This window comes from Sorex fumeus, unplaced genomic scaffold (assembly GCF_029834395.1).
Source record: "Sorex fumeus unplaced genomic scaffold, SorFum_2.1 ptg000034l, whole genome shotgun sequence".
In the NCBI taxonomy this organism is placed as follows: domain Eukaryota; kingdom Metazoa; phylum Chordata; class Mammalia; order Eulipotyphla; family Soricidae; genus Sorex; species Sorex fumeus.
Window position 1 is genome coordinate 35595001 of NW_026606091.1, and position 15464 is coordinate 35610464.

Consider the following 15464-nt stretch of genomic DNA (forward strand, 5'->3'; position numbering starts at 1 on the left):
GGCAGGCTTGGTGGCGCGGATCAACACAAGTCCATTTGCTTTTCTGCTCCAAGCGGCTGGTTCTCTGTGCTAAGTCCTTGTGCCTCCGGGGCCGTGGCCGTGCCGGAGAGCCGCTCGTGGGGGGCAGCTGGCGACCCCGGTGGGGCGTGGGGGACGGCCCACAAAGCCCCCCTTCCCATGAGGTCCCCGCTGCTCCCCCCCCCCGAGCCCGGCTCAAACCCGCTTTCCACAAGGCTCCCGTGCGGCCGCCATCTTTCTTTCCAGAGAGGAACGGGCGGGCTGGTCAACGCCCTTCCCCCTCCGGGCAGGCTTGGTGGCGCGGATCAACACAAGTCCATTTGCTTTTCTGCTCCAAGCGGCTGGTTCTCTGTGCTAAGTCCTTGTGCCTCCGGGGCCGTGGCCGTGCCGGAGAGCCGCTCGTGGGGGGCAGCTGGCGACCCCGGTGGGGCGTGGGGGACGGCCCACAAAGCCCCCCTTCCCATGAGGTCCCCGCTGCTCCCCCCCCCCGAGCCCGGCTCAAACCCGCTTTCCACAAGGCTCCCGTGCGGCCGCCATCTTTCTTTCCAGAGAGGAACGGGCGGGCTGGTCAACGCCCTTCCCCCTCCGGGCAGGCTTGGTGGCGCGGATCAACACAAGTCCATTTGCTTTTCTGCTCCAAGCGGCTGGTTCTCTGTGCTAAGTCCTTGTGCCTCCGGGGCCGTGGCCGTGCCGGAGAGCCGCTCGTGGGGGGCAGCTGGCGACCCCGGTGGGGCGTGGGGGACGGCCCACAAAGCCCCCCTTCCCATGAGGTCCCCGCTGCTCCCCCCCCCGAGCCCGGCTCAAACCCGCTTTCCACAAGGCTCCCGTGCGGCCGCCATCTTTCTTTCCAGAGAGGAGCGGGCGGGCTGGTCAACGCCCTTCCCCCTCCGGGCAGGCTTGGTGGCGCGGATCAACACAAGTCCATTTGCTTTTCTGCTCCAAGCGGCTGGTTCTCTGTGCTAAGTCCTTGTGCCTCCGGGGCCGTGGCCGTGCCGGAGAGCCGCTCGTGGGGGGCAGCTGGCGACCCCGGTGGGGCGTGGGGGACGGCCCACAAAGCCCCCCTTCCCATGAGGTCCCCGCTGCTCCCCCCCCGAGCCCGGCTCAAACCCGCTTTCCACAAGGCTCCCGTGCGGCCGCCATCTTTCTTTCCAGAGAGGAACGGGCGGGCTGGTCAACCATGTATTTGTTTTTGTGAATAAAAATGTCCATCTACTAATTTACTGTTGTATCAGCTTTCTTTTAATAACACACACACACACTCACACACACACACACGGGCACACCTGGTGATTGATACTCAGGGCTACTACCACATGGTTCTCAGGGTTCTCTCCAAGTGGCACTCAAGAGACCACTGGTTGCTAGGGACTGAACTTCGTGCTTCTGCATGCAAAGCCTTCACTCCTGCCTCTTGAGTGATGCCCCAGTCCCCTACTATATTGTTTCTTTACATTACATATATTGTCTCTTATTTACACAGAAGATCTTTTCCCTAATGTGTCTTTGCTTGTGGTGGTTTTCACACAACTTAAAAATTTTATGAGTCAAACATTATTAGTTTTTCAACGAGATTAAAAAAAAATCATTCTGAGGTGAGCGGCAGCCCCATAGAATGAAAAAGACAGGGGTTTGTTCCAACGTTTCGCTGAGTCCCAGGTAGTAGGAAGAGCACTGCACATCTCACTGGTGAGTGGGGAGTAAAACTGGACAAATTTCTGGGACTCAACTGCCCCGTCTATAGAATGGGCACAGGAACCAACAGTCCCGTGTGGGATTGTAAAAGGGAATGAATGGGGCATGGAGGGGGCGAGAATGCTAAGAGCTTCGTTCAGGTTTTCTAGATAAAAATTCACTTTAAAGTTAGCTAAAGGGTACTGTCTGGAATTTGAAAAGCAGTCCTTTATTTAAAAATTTAAAATTGTATCCAAGAACCGTGATTTACAAATTCATCCATAGTTGTTTCAGGCATGTAGATGCTATAGCACCAGTCCCAACACCAGTGTCAACTTCTTTCTAGAAACAGACCTTTAAATGCAGTGGAGGGGGTATGTGGATAGGTAAAAGGCAAAGTGTATGTGTGTGTGTGTGTGTGTGTGTGTGTGTGTGTGTGTGTGTGCGTGGTGTGCCCGGGAGCGCGCGCGCGCGCAGGATGGTAGAAACGTAGAATGCATCATCTATGAGCTGCAAGGATGGGTTAAGAACTTGGGGGTCCAATTCGGATCCGGTCCATTTCTCACGTGGTGACCTTGGACAAGTCACCTTCACCTCTCGGCGGCTCAGTTTCCCCACCGAGAGAACAGCCTCGAGTCTAGGAACCCGACCACCCGCTTCTTCCCCCGAGTCCGGCGGGCTGGGCAGCAGGCACGCTGCAAAGCCGCTCACAAAGGGCAGCCTACACGTCTGTGCGGGTGGTGCCCGCGGAGCGGCTCGGGCGCCCGGCAGCCCCCGGGGCGGCGGGAGTGGGGTGGGGGCGCCCCCTGCCCCCCCGTGCTCCTGCCCAGCTGCAGGAACAATAGCTGCCCCGGAGGCGGCGCGGGCCGCGGGCGGGGGCGGGGCTGCGGGCGCCGGTGCTGGTGGTGGTGGGGTGTGTGTGTGCATTTGTGTGTGTGTGCATTTGTGTGTGTGTGTGTGTGTGTGTGTGCGTGTGCTCGCGCGCGGGGCGGGGTCGCAGCCCCCCGCCCCCCGCGCCGGCGCCTCTTGTCACGCGCCCCTCACCGGGCGGGCCGGGGTCTTTGTGACGCGCCGGCGACGGCCGCGGACACAAAGGGAAGGCGAGCAGGCGAGTGAGGGGGCCGGGCCTGCCCCCCGCGCCGCGACCCCCGCCCGCCACGCGCGCGCGCGCGCCCGCCTGCTCGCGCCCAGCCTCCGTCTCCCCCCACGCGGGCTCGCACCTCGCGCGCACCCCCGCGCGCCCACGACCCTCGCGCGCGCGCCCGGACCCTCCGACTCGGTCCCGAGCGCGGCGGGGCCGGGGCCGGCGGGCGATGCCGAGGGGCTGCTGCGGGGCGCGGCGGCGCGGCTGCTAGGAGGCGCCCGGCGCGCGGCTGCTGCATGCCCGGGGCCTGCGGCTCGCTGCTCTCCCCGCCGTCCAGGGGCGCTCGCCATGGGCGCCGCGGCCGCTGAGGCGCCGCTCCGGCTGCCGGCCGCGCCCCCGCTCGCCTTCTGCTGCTACACGTCGGTGCTTCTGCTCTTCGCCTTCTCCCTGCCCGGGAGCCGCGCGTCCAACGCGCCCCAGGGCGCTGGCGCTGGCGGCGGCGGCGGCGGGGACTGTCCCGGCGGCAAAGGCAAGAGCATCAACTGCTCAGGTAGGACCGATCGGAGCTCGCCCCCGGTCCCTCCCGCCGGCGCTCAGCGGCCCCGAAAGGCCCGGGCGTGCGGCATGTGTGCGTGCGTGTGTGTGTGTGTGGGGTCCCGGGGAGCGCACCCCGGGAGGGAGCGAGCGCCGAGGCCGGGGGACCGGCGTGCGCGCCAGGGAGTGGCTGTGCCCGGGGTCCACGGGTGGCGGCGTCGGGAAGCGGCCCGGGCGCCTGGGGAGCTGAGTGGAGAGGCGGGACCCCGCGAGGAGGAGCCGGCCGCCTCGGGGCGCCCGGTGTGTGCTCGCGGGTCGAGGTGCACGCGGGAGCGCGTGTTTGTGTTGTGAAGGTGCCGGGGCGGGGGGCAGCCCCGGGCAGGTGCGTGTGCTTGTGTGTCCGCGACACGGAAGGCCACGGGACTGACCATGTGCTGGGGACCGGGCTCTGGGGGCCCTGCGGGTCGGGTGGGGAAAGGAAGCGGGTGTCCACGTAGTGTGTGCTGGGTGTGTGTGTGTGTGTGTGTGTGTGTGTGTGTGTGTGTGTATGTCTCTCTGTGTCTGCATGTGTCTTTCGGATTCAGAGGTGACCACTAAGAGCTTGGAGGGGCTCCCCCGGGTCTGTGCCACGACCAGAGGAAAGTGGGTGCTGGGGAGAGGCTGGAAGAGACGCGCTTGTGTGTGTGTGTGTGTGTGTGTGTGTGTGTTCACGCTCGCTCCTGTGTGTGTGCACGCTGAAGCAGGGTGGGGGTGGGGGTGGGGCTCAGGGAGCCACCCCGGGGTTCGCACTGGGGAAGAAGGATGAGGATCCTGGAGTTTACCCCGTTTGAGTGCATTCAGAGGGAGCGAGCCCGGGAGTTCGTTAGCGTCGGGCTCCTGAGTGCCCAGGGAGGGGGAATTGGGGCCCAGAGAGTGCCTTTTTGTAGCGCGGGTGCCCCGGGGTTGCAAGGCCACCGAGGTCCTTTGGAGGGAAGGGCCCCGCGCGCGTGTTTGCGGAGCTGGGCGGCCGCTGGAGCGAGGGAGTGACCTCTCCCCTCTCCAAGGCCGCCTGCGCCCCTTCGGCCGAGGGAAACAAAGAACTTGCTGGGGCTGTAATGGATGAGACTGGGGAGGGGGCTGCCTGGACAGCAAAGTTGTCTTCCTTTCAAAGGGGGGTCCCAGAGGAGCCCTGGGGCAAGGACGGCATGCTGGTCTCTTGTCCACGGGGCGGGTCCTCCAGAGCTGGCCTAGCAGATGCTGGAGATCGTAAGCCACTGCCTTGCCCACTTGCCTTTCATCAATTCTCCACTTGTCTTCTTTAGACCAAGGGACTGGGGGATGGGGGATGAGGGAGGGGAGGAGGAGACAGCATGGAAGGCAGGCCAACTGGGGTCCTAGGGGGCCTGTCTGGCCACCGTTGTACCCTTTTAGCCCTGCTTCCCGGGAGTATGCAGAGGAGCCAGAGGGCTTACATAGTACAGACTCTTCCAAGATCCCAAGGAAGAAAACCTTTGGCTTGCTGTTTAGGTTTGAAGGTCTCAAGTCTAATAATTTACCTAATGGCCTGTTTTATGATGGGGGAGGGGTTTGAGCACAATAAACAATGGGCATGTCCATTAAAAGCTTTTCCATTAGTGTAATAGTTTTTACTTGATTTTTCTAATGTTAAGTGGAATATGAGATACTTTATATATAATCACACCGAGGAATCAAAACCACTTATATCAGAATTTTCTAGCCAGTATTGGTTATCCAACTTGTATGTGATCTCATCATGTTAAAATATTTTATGGGCTAATCTGCTGTGGTTATTTGATCTTGTTCTGCTAATTTGCCCATTAGGAAAATGTGTGTTTTCCTGAGTGTTTTTGTGTATTCTCAACCTAAAAGTTGGGAGGCCATTAAAAGGTAAAGCACATTTATTTGGTCTCAAAGAGTTTAAATTCAAGGGCACACAGATATAGGCAGAACCGAAAATACTTCCCCAGATGTGTCCAGAGATAGGGTATTTGTGGGGAGAGAAGAGAAAGTTGAAGTAAATGGTTAAAAAAATTGGTTTGGGCTGGCAGGGCACTTGCATTATACATGGTCAACACAGGTTCAAGTCCCAGAACCATCAGGAGTGACCCTTGAGTGCAAAGCCAAGTGTAAGCCCTAAACACTGCTGGGTGTGACCCCCCCCCAAACAGCAACAAAAAGCTGTTTTGTTTATTATTTAAAATTCTAAATCCTTCTTTATAAAAGCAATTTATTGAACCATCATGAGATAGACTATTCTTACAAAGCTGTTCATGACTGAGTTTCAATCATACAGTGTTCCAACACCTATCTTTCCACCAGTGTACATTTCCCACCACCAGTGTTCCCAGTTTCCTTCCCACCACCCCAGACCCTCCTGAGGATTGTGGTGTTTTACTGAAGAATAATTGGTTTGGTGGGACCAGATGGCCAAAGAGAGCATAGAGTTCACATCACATCTCGGTCCTCCCGTTGTTCATCGATTTGCTCGAGCGGGCCCAGTAATGTCTCCATCGTGAGACTTGTTGTTCCTGTGTTTGGCATAGTGAATACGTCACAGGGAGCTTGCCAGGTTCTGCCGTGGGGCAAGATACTCTCGGTAGCTTGCCGGGCTCTCCGAGAGGGGAGGAGGAATCGAACTCGGGTCAGCCATATTGGCTGCGTGCAAGGCAAACGCCCTACCGCTGTGCTATCGCTCCAGCCCTGAAGAATAATACCAATCACCAATTATGTACAGCAAAGAATAAGTCTCTATGGCAGGCACTTTTCTTCTTTCTCTTCTTTTGGGCATTATAGTTTGCAGTATAGGCACTGAGAGGTCATCGTGTTTGTTCCTTTACCTGCTTTCAGCACACAGATCTTATCCAGAGTGATCTTTTTCTAACTTTTATTGTCCCAGTGATCCCTTCTCTATCCCAACTGCGTTCTCTCCCAGCACTTAAGGCAGCTTTTCAAGTGTGGACCAATACATTGTTGTATCTCATCATGGAGACATTAGGTCCTTACATGAGAGATTACTAAGATGCAACAAAAAGTTTTGATCAGCTTATTCTTTGCTGTATATAATTGGTTATTGGTATGATTTTTCAATAAAAGACCACAGTCATCAGTCCTCATGATCTGGATGTACCTTTCTGTTGACTTCTGAGTGTGTGGGACACTTGTCCTAAGGTCTTTGGCCCAGTTGAAGGCAGATAGTAAAATGGGTGTTTCACTGTGGCAATCTTTGACCACGTTTAAATGGCTGCTCTGCTATGTGAGCCATTCCTGGTCCACTATCCAACTCCTGAATGCATAATACCAGCTTTAAGAAAGGACATGAGGGGGGCTGGAGAGATTGTACAGCTGGCAGGGCGCTTGTCTTGCATGAAGCTGCTGGACCCTAGTTCCATCTCCAGCTGCCCATATGGTCCCTCAAGCCCCGCCAGGAGTCATCCCTGTGCACAGAGCCAGGAGTAAGCCCTGAGCACGGCCCTCAGCCAGGAAAGGACATGAGGTTAGAAATTGGCATGGCATGCAAAGAGGGACTGTTTTAGGGACCCTGATCCTTTGCTCAGCAGCTGTGTAGTTTGGGGCAAGTTAAGTATTTGTTACTTTCCTCTGTTTAAAGAGGTGCCTGGGTTTAATAGTACCAGCCTTCTTTCAAGGATGTATATTGAAACAAATGACAATGAATTTGACACATGCTAAAAAAAATAGGCTTACCAAATAAAATATTTTCTAGTGCTAAGATCCACTTGAATAACTGGATCTCAAGCTGGAATTTTTCAAAATGATATTTGTAGGCTCTTTTTTATAACTTTTAAGATAAGCATCTGGAAAAGGGGAAAAAAAACACATTTGTTGGAGCGCTATGGTTATCCAGTCTGGGCATCTGTTTATACAGTGTGAAATTGTGTGTAAATGTATTTGTTTGTTCTGGGGCACCCTTGGTGATGCTGAGGTGGGGGGGTACCTTATGCTGGGATTTACGCCTGGACTCCACTTGCAAAGCATATGCTCCCACCCTTTGAGCCATCTCCCTCACCCTGTGTGTAGATTAAGTATTTATTTATTTATTGCCACATCTAGTGTTGCTCAGGGGTTACTGCTGGCTTTGCACTCAGGAATTGCTCCTAGCAGTGCTCAGGGGATCACATGGAGTTGAACCCCGATTAGCTTCATTCAAGGCAAGTACCCTACCTGCTGTGCTATCACTCTGGCCCCGAAGTAGTTTTTAAAAATTTTATTTTGCTCAACTCCTATAGGCGCTTAGGGCTCACTCCTGGGTCTTTGCTCAGGGATCACTCCTGTCAGTGCTTGGGCACCCTTTGTGATGGCAGGGATCAAACCAGTATTGGTTGTGGGCAAGGCAAGAGCCTTATCATTAAAATATCTCTGTGACACCAGATTAAGTACTTTTTATTACCCAGGAATTTTCCACATAAACTGTTTCACTTTCATCTGTTTGAGTTTTAAAATCTAAATGTGGTCCTTGACACCTGTTATTTTTCATTTTTGGTTTTGGATCATTTTTTTAATCAGCTGTGTGAATTGGGCCCTCGATACTTTTGTGGCCCTTGCAAATGTGATGAATAGTCTGACTTTTACGTTAATGGAAGTTGTCTAGATCTTGGAACTAGAACGTGGAAAAGATGGGAACTTTGATACTTTACTGGAGACTTCCTTCCTAATTAGATGATATAGATACATTAATCAACCAGAATTGTTCAACCTGCTATATTCCATGCTTGAATGGAACTGATTTTCAAATTTCTGCTGTTTAGATTTTTTGTTGGTTCATCAACCCATCATTAAAAGATGCCATGGAATCATTTATGCATATGAATCATCAGCCCTTTATCCTATTTAGTAATCTTATTAAAGTCAAGCCCAAGGAGGACTTTTTCTTTTTGCTGTGTTCATGAACTTATTTGCCCATTGTAGAATTTCTCAGAATTCCTTAAAGATGCTTTCTGTTTTCGGCGTTGTTGCTGAGTGGCTTAAAGTGTTACTGTCGTGGAGTTCATGCAAAATTCAATCAGCCTAATAAGTGACTGAATAAATAGCAGTACTCCTACATAAAAAAAAAGTGTCACTGTCATGCTACACCAGGGCTTTACACACGCAAGGCATGTGCTCTGGCACTATACTGCTGATATTTTCTGTTGTTTCCTTTTTTTTTTCTCTTTTTGGGTCACACCCAGCAATGCTCAGGGGGTTACTCCTGGCTTTGCACTCAGGAATTACTCCTGTGCTCAGGGGACCATACGGGATGCCGGGGATGGAACCCTGGTCAACCGCGTGCAAGGCAAACGCCCTACCCGCTGTGCTATCGCTCCGGTCCCGTGTTGTTTCCTTTTTGAAAACTGAGAATGTGTTCTAGTTTCCTGGCAACTTGTGAAATAGCCTGGATAATCGGTAATAATTTTAAACGCATGTCTGAACATTTTACCAGTAGCACAAGTGCGATTTGTTTGGATCAGACAGCAGATCGGGAAAAAAAAAATAACTGTATTCCATCACTGTCCACTCTTGGTACCACTTAGATGTTAATTCTTGGCAGTTGAAATTTTCCTCCCTGGCACTCATGACAGTGTTTGGTGGTGTACTCAAAGTTGGCCAGGAAGTATTTTTTTTTTAATGGAAAAGAAAATTTTTTTAATGAATCACCATGAGATACAGTTACAGACTTACAAACTTTAGTGATTACATTTCAGTCGTACAATGTTCGAGTACCCATCCCTCCACCAGTGCCCATTCTCCACCACCAATGTTCCCAGGATCCCTCCTGCCACCCCACCCCATCTCACCCCTTGTCTCTGTGGCAGGCACATTCCCTCTTACTCTTTTAGGTGTTATGGTTCTTCGCAACATGTTTAATACAAACTCAGTATGAATTGTAAGGAAAATAAGCCTGTATCACATTATAAGTTGGTTAAAAAGTTAGTCATATAGCTAGTAGGAAGTTTTCAACATCCAGCTCTCTATGGTTACCTACCTACTATTTTCTGGTAGTGAATAACATTTGAATGGAAAGCATCAGTTCATAACTCTGTTGCTTCAAGGAAGCAGGGAAAACTTCTCTGTTCAACCAAAAAATGCTAGAAGACAAAATCATTTACCATTGCAGAACTTACCCTCCTCTGCCAGGTTTTCATGCTGCTAATTACTTTCAAAAGTATTATACTTGTAAAAATTACAGATACTCTATATAACATATATAAAATTTTCATTTATAGACTATTTATATAATAATAAAACATTAAAATAGCAATTAATTTTTTATTCATATTTTTTTACTTTGAAATAAACCACATAGAACCTTAAACAATGCAAAAAATGCCCCGTGGCTATAAGCTTTAGTTGAGTTCAAATGAAATCCCTTATCACTTTACCAAAGGGTATGGCCCTCCCCCTTCTCACTTGCAGTCACCGCCCCCACAACGAAACAAAACAAAAACAACAAAAACGTTTCCTGCTCAACTAAAGAGAACAAAGTTTTTGAAATACATGGTTATGTGAAAAAAGAACTTAATATTCATGAGACCACATACTCTTGTGACTCTAGACACGAAGAATGAAGCATGTGTAACATGAGGAAAGTTAATTTGGATTCCTTTTGGCTGAGGGTGTTTGAAAAGCACAAATGAGCCTGAATATGTGAGACATTTCTATATTAGGGAATGTTGTTAAGAGGTAGAAAATATACTGGGAGAAAAATAAGTCACATTTGGTGATAGACATAGGGTAGACCTTTGATCTAATTAAAAGAAGTGTCTTGGAAGTTAAAAGTCCCCTGGATTGTGGTACAGTGGTAAGGATGGTAAAAACAGATGTCATAAAAAGTTCAGATTAAGATGGCCTTGGAGATAGTGAAGTGGGTAGGGTGCCTTGTCTTACTTTGTAGGCAGATGACCTATGTCTGATCTCTGGAACCAAGTATGGTCCCTTGAGTACCCCCAGGAGTGATCCCTGAGCAGAGAGGCAGGAGTCAGCCCTAGCACAACTGATTGTGGTTCAACCCCCACCCCCCACCCCACCCCACATATACACAATTTCAGATTAAGAGAAGTGCCTTATTAATGGGAACTCAAGTAAAAAGTGAGTTTTCCCTAATTAGAGTGGAATTTTGGTAATGATACATTCAGATCCTTAGTCAATTTTGATTGAATGCTGCTAAGTATAGTTTAATATAATAAATGTTAAAAGAAATACATGAGAAGTCTTCTTTGTCTTCAAAATCCTTTACATTCCAACATGGATGATTAGCTTTTTGTTGAATAATGACAGCACTGGAACTTTTACAAGGTGTACAATTAAGTGATTTTTTAGTATGGTCACAAAATAGTATTATATCACAGCTTTTAAATTCCAAAATACTGTTTGTCACTCCCCAAAAATAATCCCAGAGAAATCCTTTACATTCCAGGTTCTCTCCCCATTCTTTCCTCCTTCTCCTCCTTCTTCCCCCTCCTACCCCTGAACTACCTCCACAGCCCTGGATTTGATTTTTTTGGGGGGTGGGGGAGATTTAACCTGGTGGTACTCAGGATCTATTTCTGACTCTGCACTCAGGAATTACTCCTGCAGAACTCAGGGTATCTTACGGGATGTTGGAGTTCAAACCCGGGTTGGTTGCCAGTGAGTCAAGAGCCCTTCCCACTGTATTCTCTCTCCCCAGCTCTTTAATGATTTTTAACATCCTGGTAACATTCACTTGGTCACTGTCACTGTCCTCCTGTTCATCGATTTTCTCGAGCAGGCACCAGTAACGTCTCCATTGTGAGACTTGTTGTTATTGTTTTTTTGGTATATTGAATACATCATGGGGAACTTGCCAGGCTTGGCTGTGCGGGCGGAATACTCTTGGTAGCTTGTCAGGCTCTCCGAGAGGGGCGGAGGAATCGAACCCAGGTCGGCTGCATGCAAGGCAAATGCCCTACCCACTATGCTATTCCTCTGGCCCAACATTCACTTAGTAACCATCCTAATTCCCACAGCACACAGATGCTCAAACTGGTAGGTTGTAACTAGTTTACCTGTTGGTCATTTGATTTCTCTGCTTCTAAGAAAGTCAGTTGTGTTTATTCCCATAGTCATACTAGTGGATTTGCTAGTATAGTTGATAATATGACCAAAATTGATGAGATATGATTGCAAAGCATTGTTCTTATAAAATACTAAGGGAAGGATTGATAAAGGCAAGAAGCTGAAATAATTGTCTTTCAACAAATTATATTGCGGTCCAGATAACTCAAACAGATTTGGGAATTCCTGTAAATTTCCAGAAGGATTCTGTTCCTAGAGAAGTTAGCAAGTTAGCAGTTTTTTGAGGGGGGTGGGGGGAGCTTGGGAGGTCACAGCCAGTGATGCTTGGGGTGGGGAAATACGTGATATGAGGGATCTAACCTGGGTCTTCTGTATTTATATACAAGGCAAGCTCCTTATCTCCTGAATACTCTCTAGCCTCATCTCCATTCTACTTTATTTATTCTGTTTTTGGGCCACACCTAGTGATGCTCAGGAGTTTCTTCTGACTCTGCATTTAGGAATCACTCCTGGTGGTGCTCAGGGAATCATATGGGATTCCTGGGATCGAACTCAGGTTTGCTGAGACTGTACAAGGAAAGCACCTCACCCGCTGTACTCTCTCTTCAGCACCTCTGTCTTCTTTAAAGGAAAGGGAAATGGAGCTTATAGATAATGGGTGTGAATTTTAGGTATGGTTTATCCAAGAAAACAGGGTAACTACATTTGACAGACCATGACTTAAAAAAAAAAGTCTTGAAGTTTCATGGGGAAATACATATTTATAGGTTTGAGGTTAAGAATGTTTAAAGTATATATCATTTGAAAATAATTTCCTCAAACATGAAAGCTTTAACTATCTCACGGTGATTCAATTAAAACAAAATTAAGAAAAAAAAAGAAAATAGTTTCTTGCTTAACTTGACTTCTGTGATTTGTTGATGAACCATCTCTTATATACATTTGAAAAGAATTTCTACTTCTTAGGAATTCTGTCTTCCTTCAAGAAGACAGATTTGGTGTCGAGGGAATAATTCTGATGTGTAGGAATCAAACTAGTTTCTTGGGTAAGCTGGGCTTTATGGGTAAGTAGAACATCACTTGAAACACTCAGCACACTTTTGCCTGAGGCCTCTGTGCTTGATGTCCCTTTTGCCTGGAACTTTCTTGTCCCAGTTACTTATCCCCTCAAGTTCTTTGGGTCCTTAACCTCACAATGTTCGAGTGATGCCTTAATATTGCGGTCATTTTTTTGGTCTCTTTTTTTAGTATTTTATTTTCCAAGATTTTTTTAATTGAATCACTGTGAGATAAACCCTTACAAAGCTGTTCATGATTCGGTTTCAGTCATTGAGTGTTCCAACACCCATCTCTCCATCAGGGTACATTTCCTACCACCAGTGTCCTCAGTTTCCCTCCCCCCACCCCAGCCTGCCTCTGTGGCAGGCACTTCTCTCTCTTTCTCTCTGTCTGTGTCTCTGTCTCTTTCTTTCTGTCTCTCTCTGTATCTCTCTCTCTCTCTGTCTCCCTTTTCCCTCTCTCATTTTTGGGCATTGTGGTTTGCAATACAGATTCTGAAAGATTGTCATATATATATCCCTTTACCTACTTCTAGCACTTAGTTCTTTTTTTTTTCTTTTTGGGTCTCACCTGGCGATGCACAGGGGTTACTCCTGCCTGACTCTGCACACAGGAATTATCCCGGGCAGTGCTCAGGGGACCATATGGGATGCTAGGAATCGAACCCGGGTTGGCCGCATGCAAGACAAAAGCCCTACCCTCTTTGCTATCGCTCTAGCCCCAGCACTTAGTTCTTGTCCAGCATGATCATTTCCAACTATTATTGTCATGCTAGTTTCTTCTCTATCTTACCTATCCTCCATCTCACACATACTTATAGTAGATTCCAACCATTGACCAGTCCTCCTAGCCCTTGTTTTCCCTTGCCTTGGATATTAATCTTCTGCTATATGTATTTGATATGCTACGAATGAATGTAGTCACTCTATATCTGTCCTTCTCCTTTTCTTGATAATTCATTATTTATAATAATGATATAATCCATTTATAAGCAGATTTTAGAACTTGATTTTTCCTAACAACTTCATCGTATTCCATTGTGTACATGTACCATAGTTTCTTTATCCATTCGTCTGTTCTTGGGCACTCAGGTTGTTTGAGATTCTGGCTATGGTGAATAGTGCTGCAATGAACATAGGAGTGCAGATGGTGTTTCTACTCTGTGTCTTTGGGCCCCCAGGGTATATTTCCAGGAGTGGTATCACTGTGTCAAATGGGAGCTCAATTTCTAGTTTTTTGAGGAATGTCCAGATTGTTTTATTATGGTCTTTTCTACCTCCCATCACTCCTATTCCTCTCCCACCCTCATCTCTCTCCCTTTCAGCTCTTGTCACCACTCCCACACCCTCCCCAAATACCTTTTTCAATGTGATCTACTTGTATATGTGTTAGTTATTATCTGTCTCTTCTATGTACATCCATATGGGCAGGGATTATTCCCATCCATCCCCCCATTCTACCTACAGTGCCTTAGAACAGGGTCTACAATGAAATTAGGTGCCTATAACATATTTGTGGAATGGAATGACTGAATTTGGTAACCAAGGAGAGAGCATAGGTACTCTCAGGCTGAGGGAGTGGCATTTGAAATACAGACAAAGAGAGAATGAAGGGACTGTTTCAGGATTTGGGAATTAAGGTAGAAGATGAATCATGCCTTGTTCTACCACATTTGTGGAAGACCTATAAAGACTAAGCTGAAGATTTGGCATTTGCGTTGAAGATAGGAAAACTTGAAGGATTTGAGTGACATTGTGAAGGGAAAAATTGGGAGCATGATTAAAATTAACAGTTGAAATCAAGTACTATACACAATCTAAAAAATTAGTTATTAACCATTAAAAATCTGATTTTGTTTTTGTCTGTCTAAACAGTGTTAGCGACACTGGGCTCTTGTTTCCACAGGTACAAGTGAAAATGAACTGTGTGTCTATGCTAGTCCCCGCCCCGCCAACCTTGGGCATTGGTCCTTTTTTCCCTCATCTCCTCATATCCTGCTGTCAGAGGTTAGGTGAATTGTGATACTCTTGCGTCCGAATGGAGAGCTTGTTGGTAGGACAGTCAAATTGTGTTTCTTCACTTCTTACTTGAAATCACCAAGTTGATTCATCCATGTGGTAGCATGTCTTTCTCTGTGAGAAAAATATTCTGTTGCCTATCTACACACATGGAGACACATGGACCCACACATGCACATACTAGCACCAGGTTTTCTGCTTCATCTACTGATAGGCATTTGGGATACATCCACTTCCTTGCTTGTTTCAGTTCATGTTGTTATAGTATTCATGTACATGTTTTTGTGTAGATGTAGGTTTTCCATTTGGGTTTGTACTCAGGAGTGGACTTGCTGGGTTCCATGGTAAATTGGGGTTTAACATTTTGAGGAACTACCAGAATTCTCAAGAGCAGCTGCACCATTTTTTCATTTCTCCCAGTAATGTGTTAAGACCATTTTCTTCATATCCTGTCCAACACTGTTTATTCTTAAAAATTACAACCTGGGGACTGGAGCAATAGCACAGTGGGTAGATTGTTTGCCTTGCATGCGGCTCACCTGGGTTCAATTCCCAGCATCCCCTATGGCCCCCCGAGCACTGCCAGGGGTCATTCCTGAAAGCCTGAGCTAGGAGTAACCCCTCGGCATCGCCGGGTGAATAAATAAATAAAATTATAAACTGTAGTTTTAAATTTCTATTTTTTTAATTCCTAATTTCCCCTCTATGTGTGGTTTCCTCATGGTGTTTAAATTCTCATTTTCATTTAACCTGTGTTGGAGAGATAATGTCAGCCCTTCTTTCCTCCTTCCTTTTTTCATTGTTGGAAACATTGTTTTAACAACTGTTTTTTAAAATTATTATTATTTCTACTATTAGTTCAATTATTAGCTCCTCTCTTGGGAGAACAAGGCATTTAGGAGTTGACATACTTCTTTTCTGCTGTACTTTGGAAGTCTGTGTTTAAAACTTAAAATTCTCTCAGCATTTGCTTTTAGTTTTTTAGATGATTTGCTGTTAATCTTTTGTTACTTGAATCCATTTTTTATGGGTGTCATATTTTTTATGGCTCA

At 47.8% G+C, this 15464-nt stretch overlaps 1 protein-coding gene across 1 annotated transcript in view; it reads left to right on the forward strand.

Annotated features, from left to right (window-relative positions):
* The first annotated feature begins 2609 nt into the window (after window positions 1–2609).
* TMEFF1 (transmembrane protein with EGF like and two follistatin like domains 1) overlaps window positions 2610–15464 on the forward strand; it is a 99289-nt gene continuing 86434 nt past the window's right edge. Inside the window, exon 1 of the mRNA XM_056117367.1 lies at window positions 2610–3323. Within this exon, the coding sequence (XP_055973342.1) occupies window positions 3122–3323 (202 nt within the window). The 5' untranslated portion in view covers window positions 2610–3121. The remainder of the gene's footprint in view (window positions 3324–15464) is intronic.